Source organism: Calidris pugnax, unplaced genomic scaffold (assembly GCF_001431845.1).
Source record: "Calidris pugnax isolate Ruff unplaced genomic scaffold, ASM143184v1 scaffold18, whole genome shotgun sequence".
NCBI classification, from domain to species: Eukaryota; Metazoa; Chordata; class Aves; order Charadriiformes; family Scolopacidae; genus Calidris; species Calidris pugnax.
In genome coordinates this window covers 20,528,518-20,541,189 of record NW_015090812.1, presented here as the reverse complement: position 1 = coordinate 20,541,189, position 12,672 = coordinate 20,528,518, and the positions used below count along the sequence as shown (strand labels likewise).

General features: G+C 40.6%; 1 protein-coding gene across 2 annotated transcripts; it reads right to left on the bottom strand.

Moving 5' to 3' along the window:
• Positions 1-247: 247 nt before the first annotated feature.
• On the bottom strand, positions 248-11,066 carry LOC106886497 (pancreatic alpha-amylase-like). 2 transcript variants are annotated; one of them, XM_014939502.1, is made up of 11 exons: positions 10,971-11,066; positions 9,310-9,525; positions 7,610-7,756; positions 5,695-5,892; positions 4,134-4,364; positions 3,059-3,192; positions 2,849-2,971; positions 2,636-2,735; positions 2,303-2,424; positions 2,065-2,190; positions 248-957 (listed from the first exon to the last, which is right to left on the bottom strand). In XM_014939502.1, the coding sequence occupies exons 2-11, from the start codon at positions 9,475-9,477 to the stop codon at positions 768-770; spliced, it is 1,539 nt and encodes a 512-aa protein (XP_014794988.1). In that variant the 5' UTR covers positions 9,478-9,525; positions 10,971-11,066; the 3' UTR covers positions 248-767. The 2 variants fall into 2 exon arrangements, with proteins under 2 accessions (XP_014794988.1, XP_014794989.1); XM_014939503.1 differs by having other exon boundaries at positions 4,311-4,364.
• Between the last annotated feature and the right edge of the window lie 1,606 nt (positions 11,067-12,672).

Genomic DNA, 12,672 nt, shown 5'->3' with positions numbered 1-12,672 from the left:
TGACTGCCCACAATGTGGCTGCTCTGGGGTACAGATCTTCCTGTATGTATCTCCCTTGGAAACACCACATTTGGTTTGAGTTCCTTTTGGTTTATTTCATTTTCTCTCACTGTGTTTCTGTTACGGATATGGAGTGTTGCGTTGCCTTAAAACCCACCACTGAACTGCCACTAGTTACGATGTGATAAAGTTACAACCCAATTCATTAAGGGGTAAAGCTAATTATAATAATAATAAAGCATTATTCTTCAGTTTGATTGCCATTTATTATTCACTAGATACAGAGAATCAGTTATGCTCGAATACCAGGGAATCGCATACAGGTGAAACAGAAAATGTAAAGTCCAATGGAAAAAACACATTTTCAGCTGAGTTGTAATTGGCATCAACTTCAATTGGCACAAACGTGTCTTCGCTTGATTTTTGGACATGTTGTTAATTCCCTGTTCAGCTTCCACATAAAGAGAATTACATTTCTACTTGTGCACAGAGCAGCACAATTTAAAATTAAGTACTTTCATTTTTATCCTTTCATTTTTTGTTAGTACTTTAACTGAATAAAGCGCACTTACAAAGGTGCATACTACCTCTTCCAAATCTGCACTAGCACCGCTATCTCCTGTCTCTGTGTAGCAGCTACTCAGTATTTCATTAACATAAGCTCTGCTCTATCATTTGGTGCTGGAGAGCCAAGACAATCAGACCACCTTGTACGCTACTAGCAAAAATACAGAAGAGAAGAAACAACATGTGCACAACAGATCTGGTTACAATTTAGCATCAATGTGAATTGCAATGAATGGGTCTTCATCCTCATTACTGATCAGCAAATTAGCCATGCCATCAGCAGCAATATGAACTTCAAGTGCTGTACAGTAGTCACCTTCCTTTTGCCCAGAAATGACATCACAGTAAGTGCCAGCAGGGAGACCAGTCTGCAGAGTTACATTCAAAGACCTTCGGAAAATATTGAAATGCAATAAGGATTATTTGGACTCTCATACGCTTTGCAACTCATGTTAAAGACCTTCTCAGATGTTAGGAAATTCTGGAGTTGTTATTCTGCATCAGTTCTCTGGACACGTCAGAATCTATTCACCCACAAAATGACAATACTCTAGGACTACTGAGTGAGGAGGCCAGAAAAAACACCAAAGTTCATGCTGTGTTCAGGCATCATAAGGCTAGTCAACACACACTAGTTAAAGCAATTTTTCATGTGAAACTCTTTTACATTGTGGGCACTCAAAGGAATTTGGATTACATTCCTTTACAAGGAAGAAAAATAATTACATAAACAAGTTAATTAATATAGTAACATTTAAGCATTTACCACAAATGACAGGAAGCTTGGGTGCTCTCAGTCTCCAGGAACTTTAGGACTCCAGAACTTCAATTTTAATTTTTCCCTACCAAACCGCAGTTAGCTATTTCAGATGATCATATAACAAATTCTCAGAAATCTCTGTTAGTAACCTCTTCTGTAAGGAGTTTAAAGATGCCTAAGAAAAGCCAAACTTCATGCAGATATTGCATTCCTGACATCACGGTACACTACGAGAACATACCAAAATAGCCTAAAGAACTGTCAGCCCTAACAGAAGTCCTCTCAAGTCTTTGCAAGGTGTCCAAAAGAAACCGTTGCGAGGGCCAGCATCATAGGCTTGGAAAACAAAGTTAACTAAGAACTCAACCACTACATCCTTGAAATTGCTCATCACCTCAACCTACTTCTAATTGTTATAGAACTGACACACTCCTCTTACATCATGTTTGTGAAAAGACTGCAACACAATTTTTAAACTTCCATTTTTGAACCACATCCCTGAGTTGCCAAGTCTCCTCACTTCTGTAAGTTCCTCCAGGAACAGGGAAATACCAAGAGCATAGTAGAAGACCTAAGCTCAGACAGTGAAGTGAGCTCCGGGTAGGGTACAGAATGCTAAGTTTACACTGCCAATCAAGACTGAGGAAGTATGTGACAAAGATCTGTTTGAGATCACAACACCTTAAAAGCTTTCTCTCCTAACTAGGAGAATTATAATTTATCCCTCTTTTACTTACCAGTCATCATTATTGAAAACGATGAAGCCTTTATTTCCACGGCCAAAAGCTACTTGGTTGCTGCCATTGTCCCACCAGTTGGAGAAAGGCTGACCCTCCACCACATTACGGAAGATGACCATGTTCCTGAAAATGAAAAGGAACGGCTGTCAACGTGGCTGCAAGATCTCTAAAGCCACAAGGAACACCAAGCAAAAGCAACTGCTTTCACTTCTTCTTTCTTTCCACAGTGCCCTACTTTATTTGGCGCCAGCGATGTTCACAAACCCAGCCGTTGCCACAGGTCGTGTCTGGATTGATTGTAACAGACTTTGTTGATCCATCCGAGTTACTTGGAGGTCCAACCCAGTCATTGATGTCCTGCAATTTAAAAGACAAGTTTAAAACTTCTTACTGAACATGCAGAGAGCCTATACGTAGAGAAAAGCCAGATGGAGCACCACATTTCCACCTGCTAGGTCCAATATGGGACAGAGAAATCAATTCACAAATTTAAACCCATGGGACTGCTGCTCCAGCCACCTCCTGATCCTTATTCACCAGCAGTATATCTCCAGCATTACAAGCTTACCCTTCCATTTTCAAAATATCTTGGCCAGCGAAAACTGGACATCACACGTGTGAATCCGTATGGATGAGCAAGCATGAAACCAACGGCCATTTTATAAAGCCTGTTTGTCAGACAAAAAAAGCAATGAGACGTGGAAAGGGAAACCATGCCAGAGAACAGAGAGACAAACCAGCAAAAGCAAAAAGCATCACCCGGACAACAGCAATCCCTTACCTGGAGTCCCAGAACGTTAGAATGGAAGCTCCACCGGCCCCGTGACCCCGCTGGTTGTCGTGATTATCCACAAACACCAGGGCTCTGTCGGAAGGCATAAAGCCCCAGCCTTCTCCCCAGTTCCTGGCCAAAAACACAAAGACTTGAAGCTACTCTGTCAACTGGGGTACCCAGCATGGCCCACATAACTCACAGCATCTTCACCCTTACTTTAAGTAGGCCATCTTTTCTCCGTTCCACTTGCGGATCACCGTCCCCAGTTTTGCACCGTATTTGAATTCTGTCACGCGGCCATTTCCAAAGTATTCACTGGACTTGATCGGCTCTCCACCCAAGTCAATTACCTGCCACACAAAGGAAAAACTGTGCATTGGTTCTCCTCTCACAGAGATAAGTAGTGCAGGAAAACAGTGTATTCTGTTCTACTTAAAGAAACAAACAAGTATAAGGCATTGCCTTAGACACTGTTTTAACGAAGAGGCACTACTTGAGCTAAGTATATTATTTGGCTTACTTGCCAAATCATATTTAAAATATTTTCTTCATTTTATCTCAGCCTAGCTGTGAACTTGTTTTCTGTCTACCTCCTATATCTCCTTACCATTATTGATCATTATCACACAATTAAGGCTTGGGCTGTATCAACTTTGGTCTACTCATCAACACCTGTGCTTCCAAGCACACTGTCAACCTCATTTCACTATCTAGCTCAAGGATATTTCACTATTTGCCTTAGACTTTGCATGCAACATTTGATATAATAAAATGTGTCTAGCATCTTTAGCTTCTGTTGGCTGAAACCAACAATTACGTGCTTCTTAGGGCTTGTTATTATTTATTATTTAAACGTAAAACACAAATTCAGAATGTCAACACTAGTAATGCCATTGGCAAACAAAGTTTCAGATTGTAATCATTATTTATATCTTCTGTTGAACTTTAAATTTTGGGTAATAAATTGCAAAGAGTGAAATATCTTTTTAAAACCAATGCAATTTTTACTCTAACCTAGATGCAGTAAATTTAATCTAAAGAGGAATTTCCAGGTCACTTAGTTCCAGAAGGTCCAAAACAATTGTGGCATTTTGCATGTCAGTTACCATTTTAAGAGCAGATTAGATATTTGTAAATTAAATCTCAGTGGTGATTTCTATAGATCTTGAGTCTGAAAGCCGCTCGGCCCAGCTCAGGCAAAGTACGGCTTCCAGTGTGGGACTGAGTCTCTACTGTGCCTGCAAGAAATATGTTTGTAATGTACAATTAAAAAAAAAAATAAAAAAATTACCTCCTGGTAAATGAAAGGTTTAGTTCCTGGAGAAAACCATTTAGTATTTAGATCTTTCAGCTTGTCTAAAATAGCCTTCACATCCTCAGGCCACATATGCTTGGCAGCATCAATTCGGAAGCCTGCTACACCGATATCAATGAGGTGGTTCATGTACTCAGCAACTTTGGAGCGTACGTAGTCCTTCTCCAGGGCCAGGTCAAGAAGGCTAACCAAGCGGCAGTCACGGACCTATAAAAAAATTATGAAATGAAACATTTTTTCACCCAATAAACTAAAGGTAGTGCTCTACATACATTTTTAATTTTGCTATCTACATTACCATGCCAAATAAAACCTTCACTAGCCATTATTCACCATGCATATTTTTGCCTTGGGCAGTCATCTACACAGAAGGAACATTAAGAAGTCTGCATTCACCCAGCTTACACAGCTGTATGTGCTGAAGAATAACAACAGTCAAACCATTAAATCTATAATCAGCTTTTTAATGCAAGTATAGAGCAAAAATATGATAAAATACTTTTTCTCCAGTGTATTAAGGAACAGATTCATTACTATTTCTAGTGCACTCATTTCTTCTCTGGTGTAGGAAAGATTTCCAGAAATTGGATTTCTAAGTCTTTTAAAAATCTTGAGTTATTATAGCCTTACAAAACATTAAATTCTTGTTTTCTGTACCCATTTTGCCTTTGTTTCCTGTAAATACAAAATGATGGGCATGAATTTTCATCAAAAGAGTACTTTGAACATAAACTGAATATACTGAAATGCTTTTTTACTAACTCTTATGATGGGTTTCCATAGCTATGCACATCTGTCTGGAGAGAGCAAGGTGCATCACCCTATGGTGCAATCTGTACTAAAGAAATGGCTATAAAGATGCTCCTTTAGAACTGCTCAAGAATTCAGGGACATTTAAAGTCTCCCCTTCTTCTGCCTTTTTTCCAAAACACCTCCCCCCTCAACTTAGATTCAGGAAATATCAAATGCATTTGAATGGCTTAAGACATTATTCAGGAAAGATAGGTATTTATCCTTATGAAATAATTTTTCATTCTGTGGTAGTTTTAAAGTCCTGAGTTAGTAATCTGGTATAGAGGAATAGATAGACTCCTAGGAAGAAAAATCTCTAAAAACGGGTTGATTTTCAAGATTTTAGCATTATTATTTTTCTTTATGAAATTCTAATCTCTCTCTTCTGAAATTCAGACCAATGAAAATTTCCAAATTAAAAGGCAAGTAACAACTATTACCTTTTTTTTTTTTTAAAGCAGAAAAAAACCACACAAGATAATCCCTGAGTAGATTTACTGAGCTTTAAAACAGTCTTTATAAGTACCTAAGCACATTTGTCTAAATCTAAAATCAAGCCATTAGCTCAACTAGAGCTATCCCTTCAAGAAGCGGTGTTCCTGATAGTAACGTTAACGTCTATTATCAATTTGGATGGATTTAAGGGGTTTTCTTCTGTTTTTAAAAAACGTCTGACAGTAAAAGGGAGCAAAGAAGCCACAGCCCAGGATGTACATGAAAAATATATTTATAGTTCTAGGTTTACCTGAGATATATCATGATAATCCTCAATGTCTCCACTTCTAGATTTACATTTACGATCATTAAAATCCCAGCCAGAGTATGGCACAGCTGGAAAATCTTCAGTCTTTGCATTGAAATAGCTTCCACAAGTAGCATGGTCACCAGCACCAGCATTAGCTCCACACATATGGTTGATCACTGCATCCACATAAATATGTACCTAGAGAATAGTATTCACATTTCAATTTGAGAAAGCTACTTCCCACAGCACCACTAACATTCTCTCTCCCTTACCTCCTGCCCTATCCCCCTATATTTGCTTGCTTGCTTCCCACAACACTTTATTTAAAATATTTCTCTTTTATTAATGTATAGCAATGGTGATGCAACATGCATCTCAACAGAGAGGCAAATTACACCGTATCCATTTTTTAAAAAGGTAGAACTACCCTTTTTTTAAACTACTGTCATGTAGTCTCACCTTTGCACCTGGGAAGATCATGGAACAGATCCTCCTAGACACTATGCTAAGGCATATGGAAGACAGGAAGGTGATTCAAAACAGCATGTATGGCTTCACCAAGGGCAAGCTCTGCCTGATCAACCTAGTGGCCTTCTATCATGGAGTGACTACATCAGTGGACAAGGGAAGAGCTATGGATGTCACCTATCTAGACTTCTATAAGGCCTTTGACATAGTCCCCCACAGCATCCTTCTCTCTAAATTGACGAGATATGGATTTGATGGGTGGACTGTTCAGTGGATTAGGAATTGTTTGTATGGTGACATCCAGAGGGTAGCAGTCATCAGCTCAATGTCCAGATGGAGAGTGGTGAAAAGTGGTGTCCCTCAGGGGTCCATATCAGGACCAGCATTATTTAATGTCTTCATCAATGACATAGAGAGTTGGATCGAGTGCACCGTCAGCAAGTTTGCAGATGACACCAAGCAGAGCGGTGCAGTTGACGTGCCTGAGGGATAGGTTGCCACCCAGAGGGACCTGGACAAGCTTGAGAAGTGGGCCCGTGCAAACCTCATGAAGTTCAAACAAGGCCAAGTACAAGGTCCTGCACCTGGGCTGGGATGACCCCCCCAGCATCAATATAGGCTGGGGAGGGATTGAGGAATCACGGTATTAAGAGCAGCCCTGAGAAGGACTTAGGGGTGTTGGTGGGTGAGAAGCTCAACATGAGCCAGCAATGTGCGCTCGCAGCCCAGAAGGCCAACTATATCCTGGGCTGCATCAAAAGAAGCATGGCCAGCAGGTGGAGGGAGTTGATTCTGCCCCTCTACTCTGCTCCGGTAAGACCCCACCTAGAGTACTGCGTCCAGGTCTGGGGCCCCCAACATAAGAATGACAGGGACCAGTTGAAGCAAGTCCAGAGGAGGGCCACAAAGATGTTCAGAGGAATGGAACACCTCTCCTATGAAGAAAAACCAAGAGTTGAGGTTGCTCAGCCTGGAGAAGAGAAGGCTCCGGGAAGACCTTATTGTAGCCTTTCAGTACTTGAAGGGGGCTTATAAGAAAGATGGGGACAAACTTTTTAGTAGGCCTGTTGCGATAGGACAAGGGGTAATGGCTTTAAACTCAAAGAGGGAAAATTTAGGCTAGATATAAGGAATCAATTTTTTACAACAAGGGTGGTGTAACAGTGGAACAGGTTTCCCAGAGAGATGGTAGATGCCCCATCCCTGGAAACATTCGATGTCGCGCTGGCCAGGGCTCTGAGCGACCGGATATAGTTGAATATGTCCCTGGTCATTGAAGGGAGTTGGACTAGATGACTTTTAAAGGTCCTTTCCAACCTAAATTATTTTATGATTCTATGAAAAAAACCCCACCATCTTCACTCCAGTGCTACATGTCTTCCCTTCTAAATTACCAGTTGTCTACATCCTTGCATTGTTAACACCAGAAGTTTTTCAAAGCACTTACTCCTACATTGTTGCACCTGGTCACCATGTCCCTAAATTCAGTTTCATTTCCAGATCGCGTGCATAGCTTGTAGCTGATGGGCTGGTATCTTTCCCACCATGGTTGCTGGGGGTCAGTAATGACGACATTTTCATTTGGAGGTGAAATCTGTGAATAAGACGGTGTCTCTTAGTAACAGGATAGTGATTATGGTCTATTTGTTTGCTCAATGTTGTTAGAGAAAGAACATAAAAATAGAAAATCAGGTCCCTTTAATGGAAGACTCTCACACAACCTTACCCACATAGATCCTCAGTATCCTCTGCTTACACTGTAGTGGGCAGGAAATAAAAGACATGGGACCTTCAGCAGGTAGAAACAGACTATAAAATTTATACCCATGGACACAATATGTCCTAATTGTCTTTATGAATGTAGGCCTCAAAGATCAAAAGAAGGGTCTGAAATCTGAAGGACTAGGTCAGTAGAGACTGCCCTGAATCCGGAAGGAATTGACTACAGAACAACTGACGCAACATCCTGCCTTTAAAATTTATCCGACTTCCCATTCTTTGTAAAGTTTTTGATAAAAGCATTCTTGACATGAGACCTGTCACAGTTTCCAGATCAGCTATACCTCTTCCTTTTCTGGAATCTTTCCAGGATACTTTTCAGGCAACAAGCCTTTGCTACAACCTCCAAGGCTCTGGGCATAACCACCTGATCCCACCATTTCTCACAAAGATCCCCAGGCTGTCACGCCTTTGTGACCAGCTCAGCAAGTCTGCACCTGAAAAAACTTACTGAGATTTTGTCACAACATGGATTAAAAAGATATCCAGGCGTATACCACAGTCTGAGAAATCAGTTTAAAAATCAATCAGGCCTGTGTGCCTGGAAAGAAGGTTGCAAAGAAAAGATGTATTATTTGAAAATTATGGGAAAGTTGTCACTCAGGCCAACTTGTAAATTCCTGGGCTACAAGAGACAGGCAGATTTCTCTCACCGATTTTTCCTGAGCAATCTGACAAACAAACAGAAATAGCTTAACAGCTGACTGCTCTCCAGCTGTACTGCCCCAGCCATCTGACACCACCGGTTCCACAGGAACACGTGTCTGTTGCTCAGAGGGAACGTTGTTCAGATTCACATCAACACACCGCCACCAGAACCTGTGTTCAGCTCATTTCTGCCTGCTCATGCCAGGTTCCTCCAAATAAGGGTCTCTTCATGGCTTACACTGACACTAGGCTTTACAGAGAGAAGCTTGCCAGTTGGTATGAAAATAATTAGCAGCTTTTTATATTTATTTATTTAAAACCTTCAGCACTTTAATATTCTCTTTGAGAGCCCTTTTTTTTCAGTCATAGCTTCATTTTATGTTTACCTAGCTCTTAAGAGTTTCTCTTGATTTAAATAATATTAAGCAGATAAACATAGGCTACTCTTCACAGCAATTAAAAAAAATATTTAGCCAGTTATATGCAATTATAATTCATTGAAATGTAATAGCACGGAGTGCAAAACATACATTTTGGAGGAATGAAATAAATTTGCTCTTACACAATGACAGCAGAAGAATGTATTTGTCAGCCTTTACTACTTCCATTATCAATTTCTGTTTCTTTCTCAGTACCTGTCTTTCGGTGAATTGAACATTTTCTCTGAAAAATAATCATCTATATAGCAATTTTACTCCTTACTGGTAAGAACAGACATACCTGAACTCCTCCAAATCCATTAGGAGCTAAATAGCGTTCACACTCAAGAGCAATATCCACCCAGCGCCATTCAAAGAGATGTACAATAGACGTCCTCCCAGCCTGGATATTGGGGTTGTACTGTGCCCAGCAGACCCCTACCACTAACAGAAGACAACAGATACGCATCCTGTGCTCTCTGAGCAGCTGCACTCTTCTTACTGCCTATTTACGTTCCTGCAAGAGGGTAAAGTACACATTACAAAATACACATTTAAAAGTAAATGCCCATCTCTGGCATCGTATTTCTTTAACTTTATTTGATTGTCATTTCGTTTGAGAACTGGGTTCTAAGCTATGCCAACCTCCCATACTAATGGTAACTTTCTTTTTCCAAAGTTTGAATTCAGACATTGTTTACTACAGGCTGTCTATTGGTGTTCAAAAGGTGTGTATTTTGTTAGTATAAAGCCAAATGCACCCACCCCAGCCCCCCAAAATGCAAAGGAGTACTTATATAGACTGAAACAGATATTTCATATGAAATTTCATTTCTCATTTTAATGTATTTTATGTTCCTATTTATCCTTGAGAGGGTAGGGGTTTTTTCCTGTATTCAGCCAAGGCCTTGGAGAAGCGGTATGTTTCTTATTATGAGTTGCCATCAGCTCTCACAGTACTTCACAGGCAGCCAGAATTATTTAGAATTAATCATCTGGTAAATTTAGCTTATTTTTCTGCTTGTAAAAAAAAGTAATTTAAATGAAATTGTTTACTTGTAGATCTTCAGTAGAGTATATAGATAAATTTCAACCATAAACAGTTGTTCTGTGTATTTCTATTTTCATGAAAGAATGCTTCTTTGCCCTAATAGGAAGAACATATGTTAACAGAAAATGAGCTAAGAAAGTTCAATTTTCTCTGATGAGAGAAGCCGTTGATCAGATTGGCAATTTTTACCTACAGCAGTAAGCACACAAAGCAGTAAACTACACAAAGCAGTAAGAATGATGCATTTTGACCCAACCAGCTCCAAGGCCTAGTGCTTGAAAAGAAAACTCAATGGAGTTTTTAAATTCTTTGAAATAAGTTTATGGCTGCTCTAGCTTCAGTCCAAGCAATGACAAGAGAACGGAGATGCTGAAATCCCCACCACACTCCCAAGGCTCTAGCTTCAAAATGCTTTTGAAACTTGGGAAAAAAAAAAAGAGAGAGGCCTGTATTCTTCTACAGAAGAAAGAGAGCACAATTGACGGCAATTCAAAGACCACGGGAGAGAATTATTTCTGAAGAACAGTACTGCTGGCTTGGACAACATGAGAACTCGGGTCAGCTTGTCTTCTGCTGGACTAAAACCCTGCAGCATGAAACTCAGCAGCTATCTATCTCCAAAGGACTAACAACACTATTTGAACCTGCGGCAGGTTTGACACAGGCCTGCTGAAGCTTCAGAGGTTCAAGGCTGCTACAGGAAAGTAGCTTCCATGTGAACGTCCAGTCAATCCCCCAGAGCTTCCCTCAGCAGCTGCGCGTTTCCCGCAGAGGAAGCCGCTCGGCTCCGCGCCCCCTCGGACGCGGCGGCGCCCCTCACGCAGCGCTCCGCGGGAGCGGCTCTACCGGCCGCGAATCCCGGGAGCGGGCGGTGACGGCGCGGAGAGCGAGCAGCAGGACGCCATACGCACATTTTGGGGCCAGCCCGCGTCATTTCCAGCGGCCTCCGGCAGCATCACCCCGCAGGCCGAGCGCCGCCGGGCCAGCAGGGACGGGAGCCCAGCCCCTTCCGCCGGGGCGGAGCGGAGCGGGGCGGAGCAGAGCGGTTGCCCTCCAGCACCGCCGGCGCCCGAGAACGCCCCGGGTCTGCCGCTGGGAAATGGCTATACAGTAAAATAAACGGGTTTATCTAAAAGCTTTATACTACACGTGGGTACGCTGCGCCAACATAAAACTACATTCTGGAATAGATTCTCGAGATTTAAGAAAGGAAATCTCTCTATTACATGTATACTTCTCTTTGCTGTTACTCCACTTCACTGCTTTGAAAAGTACTTAGTTGGCCTTTTATGCAATATTTTAATAGCTTGGTTGCGCATGGGTGTTTGGATGTATTGCATGTTTCCTCTATTATATACCCCTTAACATGTAATAAATTGAGTCACAAAGCTTTGTAAAGTGGCTCTGTCCAGGTTCAGACTAAAAATATGGTAGCACAAGGAAGGGTTCCGCATCTTTGAAGGTTACGGCAGATTAACTACTATTTTCTACTTTAATGTTATTACAGTGGCTTCGCCATACAAAGTAACAAATGGAGTTTGTCATTATCAGAATAATATTTCTGTTCTCTGGGACTAGTCAAAGCCACAACTACAGTAAAGATTTGTCTGTATAAAACATAAAAGGATCTCATGCCAGCAAGGGCTGCTTGCTAGGCTGAATAAGAGGCTCAGGTAGGAGTTGCAGGACTTAAGCGTTTGTTCTACAATTGGGACAGTAACAACGTAAGCTACTTAAGGAAACCAAAGTATCTACAATGGCAAGTATGTTCTCATCAGTCTTGTATCAAGTAGAGAGATACATTTAAAGAATAAACTTGAAGCAGTTGGAAAATGTCCTAGAAAAAAATAAAGGAAAAGTGATTCTCAGCTTGGCATTAGGTTCCCCCTCAGCTGTCACCTTCCAAAGATATGAAGGGATAACAAAGATGCAAATTATGTAACATGTGAAATGTCTTAGTGAATTTTCCAAATCACTGTTGTCATAAGGATCTAATTTAGCTTCTGCTATCACAAGATCTTTGCTATATCAAGAAGGCAATTTATACAAGAGCACTATAGTAAAATTCACGACTGCTAGATTATCTGAGTCAGCCTCACCTGAGTAACAGTGACATGAGTATATTCAAAAGTTCAATTAAATAAGAAATATTGCTGTGTCTATACGTCATTAGCTAATGAAGAAAAATTGTGAAATAAGCCTGTACTCACCACTTAAGTGTGATTTCGGAATCCAGCCCTAATGACTTGTTAAAAAAAGAGGTCATTTGACCTGAAATGTCAGATCAAACAGAACAAAGATTCCAAGGGAAAGAAAAAAAATCCCACAACCCAAACACCAACCAGCAGAAATGGGTATACAAAAACAATGGGTAAACAAAAAAAATGGGTATACAAAAAAAAATTTAAGGAAATGAAAGCTTTGCCTTCTGGCTTTAAAAAAAGTTCTCTCAACTGGACTGCAAGTTTCTTTGATAGATTATCAGTATTGAATGGTGAATGTGTTTTATAAAGAACATTAAAAAAAATTTTAGCCACCTTTTTTTTAACTCTCTAAGCATCATAAACCCTTCAAAAGTTCTCATAAAACTTCCTTTCTAGTATATTTTTCCTG

What these genes read in the sequence shown, in the direction of transcription:
- LOC106886497 (XM_014939502.1), bottom strand. Translation starts at nt 9,477, where the DNA reads ATGCGTATCTGTTGTCTTCTGTTAGTGGTAGGGGTCTGCTGGGCACAG. An exon ending in ATGGATTTGGAGGAGTTCAG is followed by an intron (nt 7,757 to 9,309) that starts GTATGTCTGTTC and finishes TCTTATTCACAG; the next exon opens with ATTTCACCTCCAAATGAAAA. An exon ending in ATTATCATGATATATCTCAG is followed by an intron (nt 4,365 to 5,694) that starts GTAAACCTAGAA and finishes ATTTTTTTATAG; the next exon opens with GTCCGTGACTGCCGCTTGGT.